At 40.6% G+C, this 24,500-nt stretch overlaps 1 protein-coding gene across 1 annotated transcript; it reads left to right on the forward strand.

Moving 5' to 3' along the window:
• Window positions 1–10,160: 10,160 nt before the first annotated feature.
• On the forward strand, window positions 10,161–14,024 carry slitrk2 (SLIT and NTRK-like family, member 2). Its single transcript, XM_035407851.1, has one exon. The coding sequence runs from the start codon at window positions 10,849–10,851 to the stop codon at window positions 13,414–13,416; it is 2,568 nt and encodes an 855-aa protein (XP_035263742.1). The 5' UTR covers window positions 10,161–10,848; the 3' UTR covers window positions 13,417–14,024.
• The last annotated feature ends 10,476 nt before the right edge of the window (window positions 14,025–24,500 follow it).

Consider the following 24,500-nt stretch of genomic DNA (forward strand, 5'->3'; position numbering starts at 1 on the left):
AGATGGGGTTGGGGTCAAAAAATGTTTTTCTAAATTTGAATTTCAGAGGGAGAGAGGGAAATTACCTCATATAAAAGTAATCAGTTAGATGCACTAAATGATATATAAATGCCATGCTATGTCACAGTTCTAGTGTGATATCCACACAGTGCACTAGGGGACTAAATATGTTTCCTAAGGTTAATATGTTCCTAGGCTGGGGAAAATAAATAAATAAATTGGCCTGGTGGGAAATTAAACATTTTTCACAAGGCCCAGCATTATGTAGGGAGACTTCCTGTGCTTTCTAAAGACCAGCATAAAGATCCCAAAGCGGCTGGCCCTGCCACATAAAAGTGCCCTAAGGCCAATTTAACAATATCTAAAATCATATGTCAGCATTTTTCCCTGTTACAATGTTGCACACAAACCTCAAAAAAGCTAACTTCAACAAAAAAAACAACAGCTTCAACTTGGACAGATCTGTGCCCTTGGCAACCAGGAAACTAAAATACAACATTCCTCAACACAGCCTTCAAATAAAAACTGAGAATTTGGCTAATATATAGGAATTTTCATTCATAGACATGCCAATATTTAATCTATAATTGATCTTACATGCTTTGATTTGACACCTTGCTATACAATCTATCTATTCAGACAGTTGTGCACACCTGGCCCTAAAGGTTAGGAGATTGTCAACTACCTTTTCTTGTGTGATTCATGCCAAAATGACCATCCGATTTCTACTAAATCTCCCAGAAAAAAATAGGTTTGTCCTTCTATGTATTTGTAGCCTTGCAGGAAACAAATGGAGTTCTTATCTGCTCTCAGACGGAGCAGTGCAAACAGGGAATAGCACAGTTACGTGTCACTGTTTTCTAAGGCAAGTGATAAGAGACCCTGCCTCTGTAATCATTTTCCTCCTCTATTCCCTGAAAAAGACAACTTGCACACAAAACAGAACGCCAATATTCAAGTAAAACAGAGATGTGCTTCTCTCCACGGCATTCAGTTATTTCCTGCGCTTCCTTCATCCCGTGTATAACCGCACATATGAAAGAACGTGAATGACGCAAGAAACATGCGATGCACATTGATCTGCCAGCACCGGGTCTCTTGGGTTTATCGGGGGGGGGCACAAATGTGGTCTTCAAAGCTAATCTACATGAAACGAAATAATCTGCTTTTAAGAGAGCCTGGCCTCGGAAGACTTCAGAGGCCCACGTCCCGTGGCTGCACGGCCTAACTCAATACAGTTGACGCGAGTACCATTTTACATGTTTAACAAGCTCTCCATTCGTATTATGAACAAATTCCCCCCCCTGTTCCTGACCGAGTGTCAGCGAGGGAACCGCAGAGGGCGTGGGAGTTCTCTGAATTTGCTAATAGAAATGCAAATCTGTCATAGTTAAAAGCAGAGAAATGTAAAAATGAAGTGATGTGTGCGAGGCTCGTGGTGTTTTTTTTTTCTTTTTTTCAACTGCTGAAAAAAAAAATTGTCAGAAACAAGATAATGGAAAGCATTAATTATTATTCACCTTTCACTCATTCCTGAAATCTAAAAAAAAAAAAAAAAAAAAAAAAAAATTCATGATATTTCTCCATTATGTAAAATGTTGTTTGACAGATTTATTAGGTTCTGCTTCTGAACTCAAAGCCCAGAACGATGTTACAACCAATTAGCGTCAAATTTCTCTTGCCAATCCCCAGGCACTGCAAATATCCTCATTAGGCTCTTAATAGCATGAAATGTTCACCAATTTTCAAAGTAGAATGACAAATCACAGGACTCAACTCAACATGTTAACTCTCTTTTTCAGTCAGGACAACTCACATAATTATGTTAACTATATTAATGAATCTGCAAAGTAATTAGTTTTGGTTTGGCGCTGAATGGATCTGCTTTAGGCACATCTGTACACGTACCAGCGTGCACTAACCTGTCAAACAGGGATCATGAGACAACCCCAGTGGGAAAAAATACCAAAGCCCTCCAGTACCTTCAAGTAAATGCAAGCAACAGGTAGAAACTGGGGTGGTGGAGGGTGAGCACAGTTCTGTGAGCTGCAGCAAGTGTTACATGCAAAAATCAGCCTAGACAAGGGGCAATCAGCTGAGAGGTCTGACCGTTGTTTTGAAAAAGGCGCTCCATTAGTGATGTGCATGTGCATGTGATAGGTTGAATATGAGAACATGTAGTCATGCGTGCATGTGATTGGCTGTGTAAGAGAGCATGTGGTTGCTGAGGTCGACCAATAGCTTTGAGCACACATCACTTATCACGAAGTGTGAAATATAATTTAAAAAATTAAGCCTACAGGAAGAATTCTGGCAAGGAAATTAGTTTTTCAAGAAATATCTGCCGCTCATTGGTTGACAACAATATTTAGCAGGATTTTTTTATTTATTTATGTCCTCTGATTAGTTCAAATATATTCTCCTTGCTGGTTTGAATCTTAAAACAGCCATTTTCTTTTTGTTATAGCCACTTAGGCGGTGTTCGGTTTAGTGAGAATGCCAAAGCCACTTATCTCAATATTGAGTTGCTGCTTAGATATATGCACAGCTAAATACTGAAACGGGAAACTTTTTAATTTTATGATACTATCAATCTATGGATGACCATTTTTGTTGAGTGAATTTCAGGACAAAGCAAAGATAGACTGACTGTGCTGTTTCTACAAATTAAATATTAATGTTTCAGATTTTTGTACCAGGCGTTGGATCATAGGTGGCAGCACCGGTAGCAGTTCTTTGAAAAGCAACTTAAAACAGCTAAACTGATCAAAGTACTACTTTGGGTGTTTAGTTTTTATTTTTAAAATGATGGAAATGACAATATTTTTATCTTTTCAAAAAAAATGCATGTTTTTTATTTTTTTATTTTTTTTTGTCTACAAGAGATGGATCAAGAGTAGACAGATAAAAACGCATCATGATTCTATAGTTTGCAGATTGGTTTGTGTTTCTCATCAATGCACAAGTGAAATATACCTGTGCAAATATCTGTGCCAAAATGAGAGAGAGAGAGAGAGAGAGAGAGAGAAAGAGAGAGAGAGTAGACCACATCTTCCAAGAAGGTGGCAACACCTTCTGATTCCTAGGCCCTGGATTGATGCGTCAAAGACACCCATTCATCACTCACTGCTGCAGGGCGGCAACAGGAAATCGTTCAGAGCAACTTATGTACAGGTCAGCACTTCTGCGGGTCTGGTGACACAATCCATCAATAGGTGGCTCGCCGGTCCTCAGAAGTTATGGGTGAGTGGGGCATTGTTTCGGGATGGGAATTGATCTGAAAATACTGGTCTTTCCTGTGATGTGTTTATAATGGAAGAGTATGGCGCTCGCTCCAGCTGAGGTGGATCAAATGCTTATAGATTTTGGCTCGTAGCGAGGTTGCGCCATGAAAGATAGCGTCTCAGCCACAGTTCTTATGGTTGACGTTGCATTAGCAGTTTCTAAATTCCTGCAGAAAAGCCAGCAACCTCTTCAGTGCATTTACTTTGATCAACATCAAGTATACAAGTGAATGTTGGTGTGAACATTGCTCTTTAGTTTCCTTCAGTCTAAAAACATATTCAAATGGAAATCTAACTGAATTTATAAAATAAAAATCAATGGGATAATTGAAATTTAAATTCATTACAAATATCCAAATGTACTATATGATAACCATTACAGTACAGTAGCTAATTATGCACTGATCTTAAGCAGGTTTCACATCTTAATATGTGATTCTTAATTGCTCTTTTCTTTTTAAGAGCTTTACTATATGTAGCAAACAATGCACACAGCTTACACAATCAATGCAAACTGACACTAATCCAAATGAATAAATTTAGTCACTGAAGCTACTACATGTACTGAATGTACTTGCACTTTGTTTAAAAATATGCCTTAGTTTGCATGAAACTCTATAATTGGCTCAGAAGGTAATCAATAGGAAATTTAATAATGCAATAAAGTCATTTTGATACTTTTAACATCATTTTAACATAAATAATTTTGCTCCATTCCAGAATGTCTCTGACCATATGTTCTATATCTACATGTTCTACATTACCAGCCAGTAGGACTGTTCAAATAGAAATTCATAGCTTCATCTTATGATATTGAAAACACGCTGACACGCATGCATGCTCTCTTGCTCACACACGCATATGCACACACACAGACACACACACATAAACATTATTCAGTGAACCTGAAATGAAAAATAAAATTCTAATTTTGTTTTCCAAAGCAGGCTGGCATTACTCTTTTACTGCTGTTTGGGCCCAGTTGTTTGTTCACCCAGGAGTGCAATACATAGTGGAATTCCAAGGTATTCAAAACAAACATTTCTTTGTGTGAATTAAAGCAAAGAATACTCACTTGCACGTTCACAGATTACTGTGGGATAGTAACATTTTCAATAACAATGGGCTCTGTGCATAGTTATGCTTAAGCTCTCTGAAGACATACTCTTCAGATGTAAATTAATCCCTCAATGATTTCTCTTCCTCCCTCTCTAGACACATAATGTATTTATAGGGAAAGTACAAAAACAGAAGTGTGTGTCTGTGTGCACGTGCCTGTGTGTGTGTGTGTGTGTGTGTGTGTGTGTGTGACAGCAGAGAGATCTGTTATGTAAGGCAAATACATGAGTTTCACAATCTGCTTCCAATACCCCCCTTGGTTTAGAGCAGCTGGTTCCACATTCAATCCATACCTGTCAGTAGGGGGGAATTGCCCCTTAAAACATAGATTACTTGTTGATCCTCACAAAGGACTAATCAGCAATACAGCATCCCACTCATATTTCACATTCATTCACTTCTTACAAGATATATGCTGCTGGGAGTCAGAACTATAATTATTTTGCGTGGGCTACGTTCTCATCGTTGTGTTCAATTATGTGGAATCTTTTCAGGGTAAATGCAGTGCTTTGGAAAGTCTTTATGGTTTTAAATTATAAATTGCACTTATATCTGCCGTACGAAAGCATTTGGTGCTCATACCGTATATGGTAGTTGAAGACAGTCGCATCTGATTTTCTGGCTGAATCAACTTTAATAACATTCTTTAAAGAAAAAATAATTTTAAAAAAAATGCTTTCTTCCTACTTTGGAATTAACCGTTTTGCTTTGTTCTCCTGTCGGCTGTTACACCATTTGCATCCAAACCGGGAGCACAGTAGCTGATACGTGCAGTATGTGCTCCTTCCATACACTCACTAGTGCGCCAGTCATTATTTTCAACAGCACAATTCAGAGAGGATACAACAGCAGAGCTAGCACCATCAGTGCGTTCACTCACAGAGGACAACTGGTAACTAGAATGTGTCTGAAGATTCACTGGGGGGGGTTATAGAGCAGTAATCCAAGAAACACCAGAATTGTTCCCACTCTACCATGGCAGAATGAAAACAAAACTCATTAATTTTACCCTGAATGAATGAATGAATGAATGAATGAATGAATGAATGAATTCATTCATTCATTAATTAATTAGCATGTAGCCAGCATTTTTTTTTTGTGCTTCAATTTCTCCTTTGCTCTGTATCAGGCCTGTTGTATGCATGTACATATGTGTACAGTACTCACCAAGCCTGTGAGTTGTGTACTTGGTTTGGGCCTGTGGTGTTGGTGATTTTGCTACGTCAGACTGGGCTATGGGTTATGTGGGCATGTGTCAAGATGTTGGTGCAGGCTGCGACTAGGGTCCAAAAAGGGTTTATTTTTAGTTCAGCCCCAATGAACTTATTTTATTTGTGTCCAGGATCCAGGCTGTTTTACATGCAATTTCTTAATTTAGGTACTAGTCTGCACCCAAAGTGTAATGCTCATAGTGCCTATATGAAATGTTGCAATATGTGTTCATTTGAAATTCCTGAGCAGTGTGCAACTGAATAGAAATAAGCCACTTCTGTGACGGCTAGTATGTTTTCGATCCATTAACCTATGCGTGTTCTTATGAATCGAAGCTTGCAGCTACCTTTCAGGTCTTTAGCACTGTGCATGGCATTCAGTATCAGATCGATAATAATGAACCGTAATATAATCTTTCCTCTAAATGCAGTTGGACATTAGTTGGCTCCATCTTCATTGTGTGCTTTACTGCACCTCTCTTTCTCTTTCAGGGCCATTCACGTATAATCCATCCATCCATTATCTAACCCACTTTTTCACGGGTCAGGGTCACAAGTGTGGGGCTGAGTTGGAACCCTTCCCAGCATGCATTGGGGCAAGATGCAGGGATACGCGCTGGACAGGTCAATCCATCACGGGGCGCACACACCACTCATTCACACACACACACCTACAGGCAATTCAGACTTTTAGACTATTTAGCCAAACCTGCATGTCTTAGGAGTTTGGGAGGAAACCAGAGTTCACTCACCTATAGTTACATGTAAATTATCCATGGCCATTTCTCGGCTAGTGTTTAGCATGTAAATGAATGGGTAGGAGACCTTTTTTGTGTTAAAAAGAAGAAGCATTAAGGCGGATCTGGCAGATTTGCCTGTTAGTTCAAGAAAGGATTTTTCTAGCAAAGTTGCTGTGATGTAATGTAATTAAAAACTCTTGCTGTGTTGTTTGTTTTCAGGTAAGGAAAATCAAATCTAGGTAAACACTGGACTGTGTTTACTTAGGGGCTTAAGTGACGGACAATGTGCTCTTTCCCTCTTCTTTTTGTTATTTTGTTGGGAGCCAGGTAACGTGACTAACCGAGACTCAGTTAGCTGGGTAGCTCAGCCAGGGAGGACTAACGTAGGCCACAGCTCCTGTCTGAGTGCTGTAACACCACCTGTTGTACTTGTAGTGGCTGTCCCAGGCCTGACGGCATATTATATAAAGAATTTAGGGTGGCGTGTGCAGATGTATTTATTTGGTGATGATGTTGTCACAGGCATTATCGCTGTTTCACTCTTCACGACAGGCAAAATTAAAATTCCATTATTTTTGGAACATTTTGACTCGTGATCTGCTGTGGCCCTTCCTGAAGACCGCCACTCAAATCCAAAAAAAATATGTTTCTGTTGAACGCCAGGTGTATGAAGGCAATTTCAACACACAGACAGGCAGCGTGGTAACCATAAATCATTTGTTTATGTACTTATTTATTAATAAATAAAATGTATTTTTCCATACATAGTTACTAACATAGTTACTAATTTATTCACTTACTTAATTGCTTTTTTTATGCAGGGGTGGGGGGTGGGGTGTACTAGGACCTGAGTTAAATTTTTCCCTACCCACTGTTTACTTAGTCCCAAAAAGAAGAGGGGAAAAAACATCCTTGCTTACTTAAGATGGGGGCCAGGCGGTGGAGCTGTGCAAACAGATAATGCCGTCTAATCTGTTTCCAAATGAGAAATTAAACATTCTGCTTATCCAAGATAGCAGAGCAAGAACGCATCTCTGGAGAACTGTGCACTTAATGGTGAAGAACAGATGCTAAATTCTCTCACCACCCCCCCCCCCCCCCCCCCCCCCCCCCTTCACTGTGTAAGCATCCCTGGTGCACAATTTAAAATCAATGCTCTATCTGCACCCATTTTCTATTATCACCTCTCAACATGCATACTGGAACCTGATCAGAGTTTAATTGCAGCGCAAGCACTGCTGGGAGGGAGGAAATGGTAACACAGAACTGTACACGCACCACCGAGATAAAGCACAATTAATGAAATTGCCCGACACTAATATATGTTTTCTTTACTTCTCCCATGGATAATTAATTTGCCATGCCCCTTTAATCGAATCCAAACTGAAGCCGCAATGGAAAAAGGAGTCAGCTGATTCCTGACCTTCCAGGAAATGAAGGCCCTGAGAAGGGGTGTTCAAAATAGGTGACAGGTTCCTAGGGGGAGTTCGCAGACAGTTTGGTACGAGGGCGCAGCCTTGGTGCAAGAGCTGGAGAAGGGGCGGTCGACTTTTCTGTACAGCCTGAGCAGGATAGAAAATGACATCAGCGTGGGCTCTACGACAGCACGCAGACAAAGACACTGGTGATTGAAGAAGAAACGCAGCACTGTGTTCTCTGCGAGATTAAAAACAAAGCTGCTTCCTGACAAATTGTGTTCAGTTAATTTTACATACATAGCACCATAGTATGGTTTGTGAGGCTAATATGTACCATTCACAAGATACTAGCTAGCTATTAGCTGCCTTGCTGTTAGACCAGCTGCAGCTTACAAGTTTGAAATGCTGTCTGAATTTTAAATCCATGGGCTTTTCATGATCAGACAATGGTGTGAAGACACATTAACAGATTTATTTGTTTTCATTTTTAAGCAAATGAATAAAATATCGACTGACGGGCCATAGGTTTTCCTGCTCAGCTTTGACTCTGTAAACTACTCACTCAGAAAATGAGGTCGCTGCAGTGCTACCAGGAAAAAGAAAAATAAATAAATAAATAAACTGACTGAACAGAGACAGGAAAGCCTTCTAAACGAAAAACATTCTCAACGACACACTGTTGACAAAAGGGGTATATGATTGCTGTATCACTGATTGGACAGGTCCACCGTAACTAATAGTTCAGGATTGGTTCTGAAAATGTAATTTGGATGTGAGGCAGGAGCTCGTTTAGTCAGAGCTCTAGAACAGAGTGTTTCTCAGTTAGGGGGTATGACCTGCTTCAGTCCTCAAAAAAAGGAAATTTGACTCGGGGATTGATTGATTTTTTGAGGGGACAAATCATGTATTTCTCAATATTGTGTGGTGCATACTTGTCCCCGGCCAAATGTTCTGTGTTACGCAACAGAACGAATTGCATTCTACTTTTTCCACAAGATGCATAGGGCGACCTGTTTCGGAGGAATTGAGATAAAGTGCTCTGGGGTAAAACAGCAATGATCCATCCAGTGCTTAAAATATCAACCCTGTGCTCCAGTCGCTTAGCCTTATAGCCTAGTAGCTACTGATTTGTAATAATAAATAAGTAAGGCTTCTCGTTTCCGAGCTTGGGGCCTATCACATCCCATTGCATTGGCAACGGTTATTTGCAAATCAATATTTAATGGCTCAACAATTGCCATTCTTGATTCTGACCAGTGAAGTTGAACCCACAGGTGTTTAAATTATTATTATTATTATTATTATTATTATTATTATTATTATTATTATTATTATACATGCAAAGTAAGTGAGTATCTAACAATGGATGTCCAATTGTGCTATTTTTGAATGCCCGGTAATATACATATATTAGACAATTACATTGTCAATGAAACACAATCTCAGATTCCTAAACCATATAAATCCATCAATCCATCCATCATCTATACCCGCTTATCCTGGTCATGGTCACAAGGGGTGTCGTAGCGTATTCCAGCATGCATTGGGTAAGAGGCAGGAATACACCCTGTACAGGTTGCCAATCTATCGCAGGGCACATACAAGATTCTCGCACACACTCGGACCGATGGGAAATTTAGAGTCTCCAATTAGACCTGCATGTCTTTGGACTGTGGGAGGAAATCTAAGTACCCGAAGGAAACCCATGTGGACCGGGAAGAACATGCATACTCCACACTGAAAGGCCCGGGCCTGGATCCAAACTATATATATATATATATATATATATAATTTTTAATTTAATTTAATTTTTAACACGCTGCCTTCTAGTATTTCGGCGTCTAGAAGAAAGAATAATATTTGAAAACGAATAGCAGTTGAATTTGCATATTAGTTTAGACGTAACGGTGGGCATGAAGGACGTGTCTCCTCCTCCTAGTGGCGTGTTTGGTAAAAACACACAAATCAGAACTCCACAAGTCTGCACGAGATATATGATTTTCCAAGTGTATAAAACTACATAACCAGATGACGTTTTGAAATGTGGATTAGAAAAAAAATCATTAGGTGAAGTGAAATGCAATGTTTTTTTTTTTTTTTTTGTTTCTTTTCGTTACAGCATAGAAAGACACTGCTTGAATGAAAGAAAGGGAACATGATTTGATGCTTACAAATTGGGCTGACGGTCCGACTAGCCTCTGCGTTTAAACAGGCGTGTTAACCATCGAAATTGTATATTGCTAGGGCTATCGATTATACATGATTAATGAGGATCAGGCTTGAGTTAGAGACGTGTAGGAAGCGTATATGTGGTTGTACTGGGGAGTACGCTTTCAGTCATATATTAAAAAGAGTAGATGATAATAATAATAATAACAATAATAATAATAATAACAATAGCAATAGCAAAAAATGCGGAAACAGATGCCTCCTGTAACATGCTATCTACTCGTCATTGCGAATGACGTAGAGTTCCCCGGCTTTCAGTGAGGGAGGACGCAATCTCAAAATCCAGGCTAACCACACACTACGCTTTCAGTGGGAGTGAATGAAGCAGCGCGGAGATTGTTGCAGCCTGCGTTCCCAAGATTCAGCATCTTATTCAGATCCGTGGTCTTTCGTCCGTACAGCCAGCGAGGTGAAGGGACGGTCTGGATCGCGTGCGCAGTTTCTGTTCGATGCAGGATGAAAAACTCCGGGATAAGGAGAAAAGAACGCACTATTCAAGCTCTGTCGCGTAGTGAGTATTTCTCCGTTACTGCTTATGCTGCTTCGGAAATGCTTAAAATTGCTGCATGAATGGTCTGGCTTAACTGCGGGGATAGCAGCCTTTCGCCAAGGTATCCCCTGACAAAAGAACATGTTTTCGGTGAAGTGCCACTCACGATGTGTCCGGTGATTGCCTTCGCACTGCATTTTCCATTTGGATTTAAAGGAAGGTCAATGAGGAGTACTGCGCGTTCGTCGGATTTTTGACCCTTTTCTTTCATTTTTCTTATCTGCATGCTTTCACTAAAAGTGACCGTTTCAAAGGTCCACCGACGTTGATGCGCAAGCGTTCGGCGACACTGTAAAAATGCTGAACAGCGTTTTGTTGCTTAGCGTTTTAACGGTGACCAGTTTCTCCTCGAAGACAGAAAGCCGCAAAACTTCCAAAGACATCTGTAAGAATCGCTGCTCTTGTGAGGAAAAGGAAAATGTTTTGAATATCAACTGTGAGAACAAGGGATTTACAGCAATTCATCTGTTTTACCCACCACAGAACAAAATCTCTCAGCTCTTTCTCAATGGTAACTTTCTTTCCAAACTCAACCCAAACGATTTCATAAATTATGGCAATGTTACATCCCTTCATCTGGGGAACAACGGGTTACAAGAGATTAAAACGGGAGCCTTTATGGGACTGAAAATTTTAAAGCGACTGCATCTCAACAACAATAACTTGGAAATAATTAAGGAAGATACCTTCGCTGGTTTAGAAAGTTTGGAATATTTGCAAGCTGATTACAATTACATTAGCGCCATTGAGGCAGGTGCATTCAGCAAACTGAATAAACTGAAAGTACTAATACTGAACGACAATCTACTGCTTTCCCTTCCCAACAATGTTTTCCGTTTTGTTTTGCTAACCCATCTGGATTTGAGAGGGAACCGATTGAAAATGCTGCCTTTTGCTGGGGTGTTGGAACACATTGGAGGCATTATGGAAATCCAGCTGGAGGAGAACCCTTGGAATTGCACTTGCGACCTGATCCCTTTGAAATCCTGGCTGGATACCATCTCGGTCTTTGTAGGGGATATTGTGTGCGAAACACCATTTAGATTGCATGGGAAAGACGTCACCCAATTAATAAGGCAAGATCTTTGTCCCAGAAAAAATGCGGGCGAGTCGAGCCATCGAGCAGTACAACCCGCGTCGGATTCGCAATACCAAGGTTCCGCTCCAACGGTACACCCAGGCGTCACTCCAACGAGAGCACCGAAAGCGTCCCGCCCTCCTAAAATCAGAAATCGCCCCACACCCAGGGTAACAGCGTCCAATAAAGACAAGCATGTATTTGGGCCAATTATGGTTTATCAGACGAGGTCTCCCGTGCCGATGACGTGCCCAAATATCTGTGTCTGCACCTCCCAGAACCCAGACAGTGGATTAAACATAAATTGCCAAGAAAGGAAATTACACAATATAACAGAACTTCAACCCAAACCTTCATATCCAAAGAAAATGCATTTGACAGGAAATTATTTACAAACGATATATAGAACAGATCTTACAGAGTATAGTTCTCTTGAACTCCTCCATTTAGGAAACAACAGAATAGCAGTTATTCAGGATGGGGCCTTTGAAAATTTAACGAATTTGCGCAGACTTTACCTTAATGGCAATTATATTGAAAGTCTGTCTCATTCGTTATTTGCGGGACTGCAGAGCCTCCAATATTTATACTTGGAGTACAATGTTATTAAAGAAATATTCCCTCAAACGTTTAATTCCTTGCAAAATCTGCAGCTACTGTTCCTTAACAACAATTTATTAAGATCTCTCCCCGACAACGTTTTTGGGGGTACGATGCTCACGAGACTTAACCTTAGAAACAACCACTTCTCTTACTTGCCAGTACGCGGAGTTCTGGATCAGCTTTCTGCTTTCATTCAAATTGATCTCCAAGAAAACCCGTGGGATTGCACCTGTGACATTGTAGCGCTGAAAAACTGGATGGAGCTGTCCAGCACCAGTGTTGTCGTTAATGAAATCACGTGTGACTCTCCTTCCAAACACGCTGGACGGCTCTTGAGGTCTATAAGAAACGATGCCATTTGCACGGAAACTAATGAGGTCACTGTAACCACGACGCCCACAGTGAGCACGACCGCTGATACAACAACCTCTTTCTCTCCAACCGCTCCCACGGAAACGGTGCCCGAAATTCACGCGGAAGTACCGCTGTCTGTTCTGATTTTGGGTCTGTTGGTTGTGTTCATTCTTTCCGTCTGTTTTGGTGCAGGTCTGTTCGTATTCGTCCTTAAACGACGAAAGGGTGTTGAAACTGTCCCTTCAAATGCCAATAACATGGACTTGAATTCTTTCCAGGTTCAGTATGGGTCCTATAGCACAGAACCGAGCACAGACAAAGCCGAGGGCCATGTGTATAACTACATCCCTCCGCCCGTGGGTCAGATGTGTCAAAACCCCATTTACATGCAGAAAGAAAGTGATCAAGTAACCTACTATAGAAACCTGAAGGAACTGAGTTTCAGTACTCTGGACCCCAAAAAGGACGACCACTCCCGTAGTCCCGCGTATACAATAAGCACAGTGGAGTTCATCGACAAACAGCCGTGTGGAAATCGTGAGCCTGAGCTGCTGTATCAGAACATTGCAGAGAGAGTTAAGGAGCTTCCGACAGTAGGAACGCTGAACTACAATTTCTGCACCTTGCCCAAAAGACATTTCGTTCCGCCATACGAGTCAACCAGGCGCCTCAACCAAGACAGGTTAACTAAAACTGTTCTGTATGGGACCCCACGAAAATATTATGCCGAACAATCAAAAAACGAGCACCCATTGCTCCCTGGAAAATTAAAGACAGAACCAGACTACCTCGAAGTTCTGGAGAAACAAACTGCTATGAGTCAGTTGTAAAATATGTCATTACATTTTCATGAAATTACTTAAACACGTATCTCTATGTAACCTACAAATTACAAGAAAGAAGTAAACAACGCAACTTAGGTATTATTATTATTATTTTGGAGACTGTATAAATCAGTAAACGTATACGCGGTAAAGGTGGTATACTATTATTTTTTCTGTTTTAAATTATTTTACTACTTGAAGCGTTCACGATGTAGCAAATTGTCAAGAAAAAATGTATAATAGAGCTTTATGTTTTTATTTTATCCCGGCGAAAAGGCACATCGTTTCTGATGTCCAACAGAACTGTATCATTTGAAATAAGCATTCCTGTACATAGCATTTGATGGTGAGTGAGACACATTTACTGATTACATCCACTTGGCGTCCCATTTATTCCAGAAGTGCCTTTGCACTCGAAATATTTTATCGTTGCTATCTGCTATAAATTAAAATTTTATATGTGCTGTATTTTAAGATTATCTATGTAAAATAGAATTATATGTTCATTGCATTAAATGAGATTGATAAATGTACGCTTTATTTATGCGTAGAAAGTCATTATTTGTAATGTTTCGTTTTTAAACGTAACATGAGCTGCGTTGCATTGTATGTTATACATATAATGTACGGATTTAAGTATTTTTTCAAGGGGCAATTTGTCGATTCGATTCATTTTGGAATTTTTAATCAGGTGCAAGCTTATTGTTAAATTCTGCGTATGCCTGTCTGTGTGCGCGCCTGCGTACCTGCATGCTCTCTCTCTCTCTCTCTCTCTCTCTCTCTCGCTTTGGCACAGTTCTATTATTTGATTGGCTGTATTTCACTTGTGCGTTGATGAGAGATGCTAACCACTCTGCAAACTATGGTAGCTTTGTGACATACAAAATAAGCGTTTTTGTTGTTTGTAACTGCATAGAGTTCCATTTCCGGGTTAAGATGTCTCTTGGATGAGCTTCAGGTGCAGCCTGTGGGTTTCCCAAGCTGTAGCTTGTGTCGGGGGTACATTTCACATGAATCAAAATGTCAATGTAGCCATTGGGAAAATGCTTGTGCTGAGACATCCTAACTACGTCGAGATCACTTCATTTTATTTTGTGCATTCCTTTGACTTTCAGCAGTTATCCAACATTGAATGTTTTTTTTTTTTGTTTTTTTGTACTTACTTGGTTTTGACAAACAGTATGAAGTGATAGTTTACAGAAGGACTCTAACACTTCTGAAAATGTTCGGAAATGGCCTTTTGTCTGACTTCACACAGCTGAATGTGCAATATGTCAGATTTCCATTTTCCAATATGCCATGCTTGTCCTTTTGAATATTCTGTTGAGTGAAAACATGTTTGCGATGAATTAATACAAGACAAATCATCAAACCACAAATATCCAGAACCAAAATCTCCTTACGCACTAATCTGAATGTTGTTTAATCCTTTGAAAGCAGCATGAAATGTGTTTGCACAGTATTGCTTGGCCAAATATTTCTTCAGGTGTACACAGGTCTACTACTGTACGTGTGTTTGTGTGCAAAAACACATAGGCTATGTACACACGAGCTGTACATGTCAATTTTTTCTTTCTTTTTCTGTCGTATGATCTGCACTGTTTCAAGAAAATGTGAAGAAGGAAGTAGGTTTATGCATTACGGCAGACGATCTGAATGGTACCTTTCGGCGTACCAGAGAGGGATGACGGAGTGACTGGCGGCCATCTTGGGCTGTGTAACCACGCACCTCCTCTGACTCCTCGTGCGGGCCCTCCTCTCCCCCTCCGTACAATACGCCACTGTGTTGCCGCTCCACGGGGCTGCTGGGAATCGGTGCAAAAGCACACGTTCTGCACACAAATGAGGCTGGCCTCTGAAGGAACACAGTCCCCTTATCCCATGATGGACAGCCATGGAGGGAGGCGTGTAAGGGCTTTTACGGTGGAAACAACTGATCCCTTTGACCACCTTACACATCTTAAAGAGATTTTTTTTTAGGCTGACATCAAATACCCCTCCCATATATATCCATGCAGCATTTCATTTTTATGTCATGCGTGTATTATTATTATTGTTGTTTGTTTATTTATTTTGCTGGAGATTAGGTTGTTTGGTTATTCACACATTTCTGTTGGAATGTATTCATCCAAAGAGGCTACAGCAGCATTGTAGGTTCTTTATTTTGTGCCTTGGTTTGTTGTTTAATGGAAATAGGACATTTTGCTACCCAGCTGTGTGCCATTTAAATGCATCCTCCTTATTCTAAATGCACCTATAAATATGGGAGTATTTCATGCTGGGAGATGTTCTAAATTGACGAGCGAATGAGGAGGATGGCTCAGAGAGCGAATCACGAAGCTGTTCTTAGAACCGCAGCGCTTGGGGGCCTATCCTGAAGCACTTCTGACCTGCTTTAGATAAGCCATCAGGAACTTGTACATGCAAAGAACTGATTCCCTTTCTTAAAAGTTTGATTTGCGGTGTGACACAAGAAAGGGGGGTGTGTCGTGAGGCAGAAACGTGCTGGCTGCTTCGGAGACATCCACTCCGGGAGCGGTGAACATCGCCCTCTCACGCGAGCCTCATCATTGTCCAGGGAGACATCCGCCCTCTTTAGATGGAAATGAAATCAGGATATGACTGTCTGAAGAAATGACAGGGTCTGGTTCTGCGGAAAGCAGCAGTGTATGGTCTGGTTCAGTGGTTTATGCAATATACAGCATGTATAATCGCAATATGTGAGTTGTCTGCTATAAACCTAATGCCCTCAATGTATGTATGGCACAATATAATGGTTTCACTTAATAGTTGCATGCACATTTGGCATGTGTTTGGTTACTGTACTTGTTGGCAGGGGGGCATGGCCCTTTCATAAACGTACTTCATCATTTTTATTCGGTCTATGTCTATTTCAATAGCTTTTGGCTGTTGATGATGGTTAGTTAGTCACGGCTTGTTATTGTCATTATAGCTTATATTCACAAGAGAAGGTGTTAAAATGCACCATTTACAAAAGTGCCACTGTGTGGTCTTACTAACCAGACAGTTTCAAAGCGTTCTTATGCCTATTAATTAACATAAAAAATACATAAATAAATAAAATAAAAAAACGTTGCATTTATTTAATATGGCTTTAGGAGAATGTGATTTATTTGTTCATTTCATATTAATTAATTAATTGCTTCATTTATGGCTGACAGGTTTTCAGGATGAATTTCAGGGTAGTCAAAATGCAGAAATGAATTTCCTGCAAATCTCCAGCTAAAAAATAACAGGGTCTCTTTATGTGCCAAATATGCTTACATGCAAAACCAAGGTATTTTATTCCTTCTCTTTTATGTATTTATTACATGTAAAAATGAAAGTACTCAGTATTAGAGGTCTGAAATTATTGTGCAGGAGATTAATGAAAGCATCATCCAAGGGTGTGTATCCCTGGTGGAGGATTGCACAGATGTGTCTAGTCTGTCTTCCGTCTAAGCACTCAATGACTGCAGTTTTTAGGATAAATTAATGTCAGTAAACTTGTGCTCAGATGTCTCAGCAATGCATATGATATTTCTGTTTAGTGCTTTGAGACCTGCAGAATTGGGACACCCAAGTAAGTTCTCTCACACCTGGTGATATTGTACACAGCTACTGGGTAGCTGAAGTTCAGCCTCAATATTATGTGCGCGTTCTTGTCACATAATGCATTTTTAGAGTAGAATTGTAAAAATATAAAGCTAGATCTGAATCAAACTAATGGCATTTATTATTATTATTATTATTATTATTATTATTTTATTATACATCATGCTATAACACTTTTGGAAATGAGGTTTAATCACCCAGTAAACATAATAGCATAAATATAAACTGTTCCTCTGTGGTCCTATGTATGCATTTCTACTAAAATTAACAGCTCTGTGCATAGCTTTTTTTCGAAGAAGCTTAGACTAAGTCTGAAATCATTAACGGGTGAAAATTGTCTATACATCATGTTTATAATCTCTTGCATTGTTTTTGTAATGATACACAATAACCCCAACAAAAAGCGAAACCATACTATATAAAACTAAAGAAAGACCATTAGTTTTAATATGAGCTTGATGTTTGGGCAAAAAATATTAATCATCTTCTGCTACTTTACTGCTGTTTCTGTATATTCTACCTGGTCCAACCTGTATCTTATCATTTCTGTGCTTGTAAGTAGATTCTTTCATTGCCCAACTAGAGCATCCAGACAGAATGGTCGGTATGGGTCGGTGTTCATTTTAAAAGGGTAAATTGAAATGTGCAGCTGTCCTCCTCCGAGTGTATGCTGTATAGCCCATTTGATTAACAACTTACAAGGAAGTGCCTCAGGGCTCTGTCAAGAGCAGCCAGCAGCATATATTAGCAGGCTACAGGGCAGTTAGTGCAGACTTAATGTTGTGCTTTTCATCTCTAAACTGTTCCAATTTAGTATACATTCAAATATCATTCCTGTGTGGTGTTTCTGTTGCAGCTGAAGGCCTGTTTGTTTATTTTGGTGTATATTCCCTGCTGAAAATTCCATCTTAAACCGCTATAACATGCTCAAACTGGTTTAAGCTGTGTTTTTGACACTTTTAGCTGGTCAACCAGCTGTTCATTCGATGACCAGTCTATATAGTCAGCTGGTTCACCAGTTTGACCACCAGCTTACTCTACCAGCTTAACCAGTTTTGACCAGCTAGGGACCAGTTTTGACCAGCCACAGACTAGCAATGACCAGCTGGAACCGTTGAAAACTTAGCTTAAGCCATCTTAAACCAGTCTAGAATCTCAGCTGGTTTCAGTTTGACAAGGTGTCGTTATACAGTGAAATGTGCTGTCCATGCACCCATTTTTTTTCCATAGTCTATGCATGTGATGGTGTGAACAGATATTTAAGGACATGACTAAGCTCTAGGAAAAAGATGTAGTCAGATGTGTGTTTTAGTTTCCATCAGGAGGTGGTGAAAGTTATTAAATTCACTTATATTATTTCAATGTTGATTTTCTATGAAAGAAAAACCTACAGAAAGAAAATGAGCTATAGGCTGTTCCATAAAGTGTATCAAAAAAGAAATTAGGTTTGAAGTACATAATTATTCTCCTGATTCAAATATTGATTTGCTTGCTTTCGAACGTTTCAGTGTTTGAAATGAACAGAAGAATTTATTGTTAGCCATGGTTATAGACCAATGTTGATTGAATCCAACCATGTTCTGTCTCAAAAGTCAGCAATGGTTATCTTGGCAAGTTTGATAACCACGGTGTGTTTCAAAGAAAAAAGATGTGTTTGGGAGGTCGTGATCGATTCTCAAGTGCACACCAGTTAAATTGATAAGAAACAGCAGAGAGGAACAGAACAAATAATGTTTATTTGATTTCCTTCTGGTTAAGTTGAAGACCTTTGGCTGTGTGCCTCTGGGATGTCTCTGTGCCAGTGACAGGCTGTAAAAATACACTCAAGAATGTTACTTACTTGATGTCAAAATAAAGGCTTGAGTGTTGTCTAGAAGAGCTATACAAACTTGTTATTTGAAACACACACAAGAATGCATGCAGTCACACCCACAACTACACTGCAGATATTCTGAAACAGAGATGCACAGCACTTATGCATTTACCTATCTAGACATATGCATTTCATTAAGCAGACATTGAAGATAAATTGCACGTATTTTTATTATCAAATCGTTTCCCTGTATTTGGTTTTCTTCTGTCTTTCAAAAGTTCCTCATAGGTTCAAATATGACTCTGAGTTACAGAAAATGGCTGATGGGGAGCTTTTTAAAGGCACAGCTGGCAGGAAATGAAGCACAGAGGTAGTTTCCGTCTGCCGCAACTTGTGTCTTCATCAGCACCTACATACATGGCCTTGAACAACCTGCAGCTTCTGTTCTTTCTGTTTTTGTTAGTTTTTTAATTTTATTTTTTTACCCTAAGTTTCTGTAGAACGCAGAATTAAAGAACACCAGCGAAAGTGTGGGGGAGTGCAGCACAATGTTATAATGATATAAAACGAAATGGATCACAGCAAATGATTATGAAGAATTAAGATTAATATCAGTTTCTGTTGATAGCTACCACCATTACCTATTTTTAATGTTGCTTTGTTTTTTTACTTCTAACGGTACAAATATAACTTACTGAGGTTTTGTTCTCTGTTGCTGCATTTTCTTTACTTGTCACACCGGAGAATACTTAAAATATTAGTGAAAGTGCTGCTGTATTGATTTTTACCCTCATTACTTAATCAGCATTCAGCAAATATTATTCTGTACATGACAGAGAAAGATATGCTATAAGTATTCTGTACTTTTAGATAACCTACAAGCACGTTAGACGTTCTTGCGTGTTTGCTAATTGACTGTGTTAAGCGGATAAAAATGAGCTAGAAATGAGCCATCCTAATTCCATATGACAGAAGAATGCATTGCTATAGCGTCAGAATAGGATCTGGTTTTAAATTCCATTGCCTAATGGCTAACAGTAAAATAATAGCTTATCATTTAAGGCTTAAAATATTAATTAAAAGATGAGTTAATATTAAAAATCTTTTATTTCATTAAAAAATTGGTCTGTTTCTTATAATTACAATATCAGGACTATTTTGTCTTTGTTAGAGAGAGGAGATTGAGCTGTTTCTCTTATCACAAGCATTTTGATGAATTATGCAGTTGTTTCAGTGCTGCTTAATCATTTCGGCATCAGTGATGAACCGCGTTAGATGCTGACAGAATGTCTGGAACAGCTGTCACTGCGGGAGCTCCTGACAGCTCCAAGTCCACTCCGCAGCCAATCGAGTGCGCGTCTGCTTCGTGATCTATGGATTTTATTTATTTATTTTTTATGTGTTGCCGCGGTTCAAAACAAAGCATCGCCGTTTCTATGGAGTGAAAGGCGGTGGGGTGGATTGGAGGGCATTCACTGGTGGGACTCATTCTCTGCCTTTCTGAGTTGACTCAGACCTCGATCGATTTGAGCTCCACTTTGCTTCTATTACCGGCGAAGGACAATCCTTGGGCTGATGGTAACCTCGCATGGGATTCTGGCAGGGTGACAGATTACAGGCTTGTAAAAAGGTTAACTCAAGCAGAATGTGGCCTTGTGGCCCCGTCCTCCAGAGCAGTGACCAGTGATCTCATAATAATAATAATAATAATAAAAAAAGGGAGATAGACTGAGGTGGAGCTCTTTTCCGATGACTTCAGGGAGCAGACGGGTTACCGGAGCGAATACGATGTGCCCCGGGAAGGCCGAATCAAATTTGACGATTTATGGCGCTAACGCCCACCAATCCGGTCCGCCACACCGCACACGTGCGAGCACGCGAGGCTCTATTTCACGGCAGGTTAAGGGGAAGCGCTGGACGTAATGAAGATGTCTGGTTAGCGCGAGTGTGAACTGAATATGTCCTGCGTTCACGTCCGTGTTATTTTCCCGAGGAAATTGCTCTCTGCGTGCGTGGAAGACACGGCTAGCTTCCTGAACCTCTACATCTTCCTCACCCCCCCCCCCCCCCCCAGCAGTGATACCAGGACTCCCATGCCCTCCGTTTGAAAGCCTTTCCACATGGGGCAATAACAAGGATTCCCTGTTCAATGCCTGCTATAAAATGTAATCACTGCAATCATTATTCGGCACTCGAAGTGCGAAGCTGCTGCACAGTTAGCCAGTGTCCCGGGGAAGACGTTATTGGTTTGTGTAACAAGCCATGGCGAGCCGCTTCTCCAGCATCGGACCAGGCCGCTCCACCCTGCTAACAGCCCCGATTCCTGCACAATGGAGTATTCATCGGCAATGAGGCAGCCCCCCATTTTCCAGCGTGAACTAGGCAGGGCATCCGTGGCATTATGGCCAACGGCACGGAAAGAATTTTATTTTTATATCCCGGAATGCACCGGAAGACGAGGATCCGAAGAGCTGCTGGACAGGCTGTCGCGATGCTTCCATATCTTTTTCATGCACGACGAAGCTTTCGTACAAGTGAAGGTATACGTTAATGATGACAATAATAATAACAATAATAATAATAAAAATGTTGATGATGATGATGATGACTATAATGATGATGATCATCATCATCATCATTTCTTTATTTTTCCATTTTCCACAGCTACGTGTGGGAACATGTATGTGGAGACCTGACAAAGCCAACCGACAGTTGAACTGGCATTAGCTTCTTATTTTATTTATTTTTATTTTATTCCTTTGTGAGAAGGACAGGCTCTGATGTTAAGGGTTCACGTTTGTGCAGATTTCCACTGAACTACGTGAGTCGCCCTCAAGTGCCGACAAAAGCAAAAACAAAAAGTGGAACCTTTGAACCCATGGAACGTGCTGTCGCCTGCAGGAAGCTTAAAATCCCAGTTTTTGGCATTGAATAAATCATTCTGAGTACAGCTGGTTCTTCAAAAGAGGCTACTGCATTTTTCTGCCATGCAATTAGAAACAGCTGGTGCTCTTTCAAGGATTCTCGCATCCACACAACCCTCCCCAGGAATCGCCGTGCCTGTTGCAGGCAGAGGTTTGAATGCAAAATGCTATTTATCCAGAGTGTGCAGAGGACAGAACACATCAATACGCAATAAACAGAGAAAACAGAGCAGCAATGATTTTGTCTAATTTTTTTATAATTTCTTTGGAATAAAAAAAAAAAAAAAAATTTCCTGCAGAATTACAAAAATTAAATTTATGTCACGGCCAGGCCTTGGGGTCCTCATCATTGAACAGAACCCTCCTGTCATTCCAGACATCCAGACTATGAACACTGAGCACTGCTGACATCTTTTTCAAAGCAATACAGTCTCCTTTGTACCGTGATGAAATCTGTGGATTAAGGCACGTTGGGTTTTCTTATGTCTCCTCGCTTTCAAGATTTACAGATACTGTATCCGGTAAAAAATGGGAATAAAAGTGAATAATAACGGACTGCCCCTCCTGCTCGTAGCTTATCCAAGCCTCTTCTCCCCTTAAGTAATTTTCAAGATGCGAAACACCAAGTGAGACCCCCCCCCCACCCCCAAGGGGAACAACAGAAGTGGAAAACAAAAGCTACTTGCCAACAGAAATATCTGTGTAGTTATTTTGCGCCTGAGTACAGCTCACTGTGCCCGCGTGTGCACGCATGAAAACGCACGCGAGCCGGGTAGGGTCTTAAACTGGTCTGGCCGAGTTAATGAGCTCCTTCTGTGGGCACCTCACGCCCAGGCCAGGGACTGCGGCTCTGATTCCGCGGTGATCGATGCCGGCCCAGGCCGACGGAACGGAGGAGAGCGGCCGTGACAAACCGTCTGCCAGTGGAGCGCAGCAGACCGCGGGCCCCTGGAGGCAGCAGCCGCTCCGCCAACTTTATTACACTATTCAACACCCACTCCGCCAACTTTATTACACTTTCCTCTGCATTATTCTACTCGCCCCGACACCAGCACTCCGGGAAATACCAACCACAGGCCATTGTCGCGTATTCAGCCTGACTCGAAGCTACTATCTGGCTGTATTTTGCACAAAAAAATAAAAATAATAATAAAAAATGAAATAAAATGAAATTTAGAGAAGTTGACCTTGTTGTTAGGCAGGGTGAGGGTGGTTGCTAAAGAAGGGTCAGGCTGCAGGGTGGAGCAGACTCCTTTTTGTTTGACCTCACCTCATAGCACCCCACCCCCCTCCCCATCCAAATACCCTGACTGCAGCGTGTGCTGCTTTCATAAATGTCACCACTGATCCTCCAAGATTCCTCCAAATCCATCAAAGTTGACTTTGCTTTTGTTTCCTTTCCTGTGATCTACGTCTGGTCAGAATCCATCGGTGACACTGAAAGGACTGACCTGTGGAATGTCGAGGTGTTTTTTCAGGGCAGCTCAAGTCCCAGCCTGTACAGATAAGCTCAGACTGTTTGGCTGAAGCTAAGATGATTGCTCAATCGCTGCACAGGCTGGGCTCAGATATTATAATAATGCAACGTGCTCCACGTGATAAGACAAGTCTGCGCACAGAATGCAATTATTTGGAGCAAATGTTTATTTATTTATTTATTTATTTGAAATCGCATTGAATTGCATTTGAATGCCAGTCCCAGTTGTGCGGACAATCGGTCTCACATTCATTGGGTGGCAGGTGTAATTACGCTGGAGGACACAGCAGAAAGAAATGTGTCAAATTTGGGAATCTTTTTCGAAAAGCAATCTCTCAGATAAAAGAAATTTTGCAGCGTACCTCAAGTGCACAGCTGGAATAGATGGCTCGAATAGTGGCGGAAAATCTTCTCGTCAGACAATGTGCTGTCATTCACGAAGCGTGAAATGTTCAAAAATGGCCACCACTGGGAAGGAAATCCGTTGGTCATTCAGAACAGTGCCACAGTTGAAATCCAGTCGATTGATGATCAATCAATTGCACTTTAATTCTTTGCAACTACAATATACATTTAGAAGTTTTAGCAACCATTCATTTAGAAGGGTGTGTAGCATGTCCAAGCAAATGCATGATGACTCCTTAGTTTTAAATCAAGGTTTCCATGAGACTCCAGTAGGCAAAGTTAGTGGAGTATAGCAAATTAAAAGTCTTCAAACAGACAAATACTCCATGTGAAATATTTCTCCATTTGCCTTTTTTAAGCAAATGAAATCAGCGTTTCTTTTTATTTTAAAGAAACAATCACATATCAGCAGGCATTGAGTTATTGCTTTTTTTACTTCACCAAGCTTGTCAACTCCTTCTAAAAAACAAATATACTCTGAAGTATACAAGTCATAAATTTGGTTCAGATTCTGTCCACCCGCCACAAAAGCAAATGTCAGTCTATTTTTTTTTGTTCAAATTTATTTATATTTTTATCGATTTCAGAAACACTGCGAGCATCCTATTCCGGCATTTTAAAGAAAAATACGTTTCAGCTATTACAGATAGCTTCAAAATGTCATCGCTTAAGATCTCAAAGTCCATCCGGGATTCGAATAAATACAGCGAACGCGCATACTGCTGCAGGAAAGGGACGTGACCTCCTGAAAGACGAGACGTAAGAGCCTGTCGAAAGACAGGACGTCGACGAGGCGTCCATCTCCGCGTTCCAGGTGGCGGATTCGGCCCGTTTTCCCCCCTTTTGTCTTCCCTGC

Source organism: Anguilla anguilla, chromosome 3, assembly GCF_013347855.1.
Source record: "Anguilla anguilla isolate fAngAng1 chromosome 3, fAngAng1.pri, whole genome shotgun sequence".
NCBI classification, from domain to species: domain Eukaryota; kingdom Metazoa; phylum Chordata; class Actinopteri; order Anguilliformes; family Anguillidae; genus Anguilla; species Anguilla anguilla.

Coding starts and splice junctions, on each gene's coding strand:
- slitrk2 (XM_035407851.1), top strand. CDS start 10,849: ATGCTGAACAGCGTTTTGTTGCTTAGCGTTTTAACGGTGACCAGTTTC.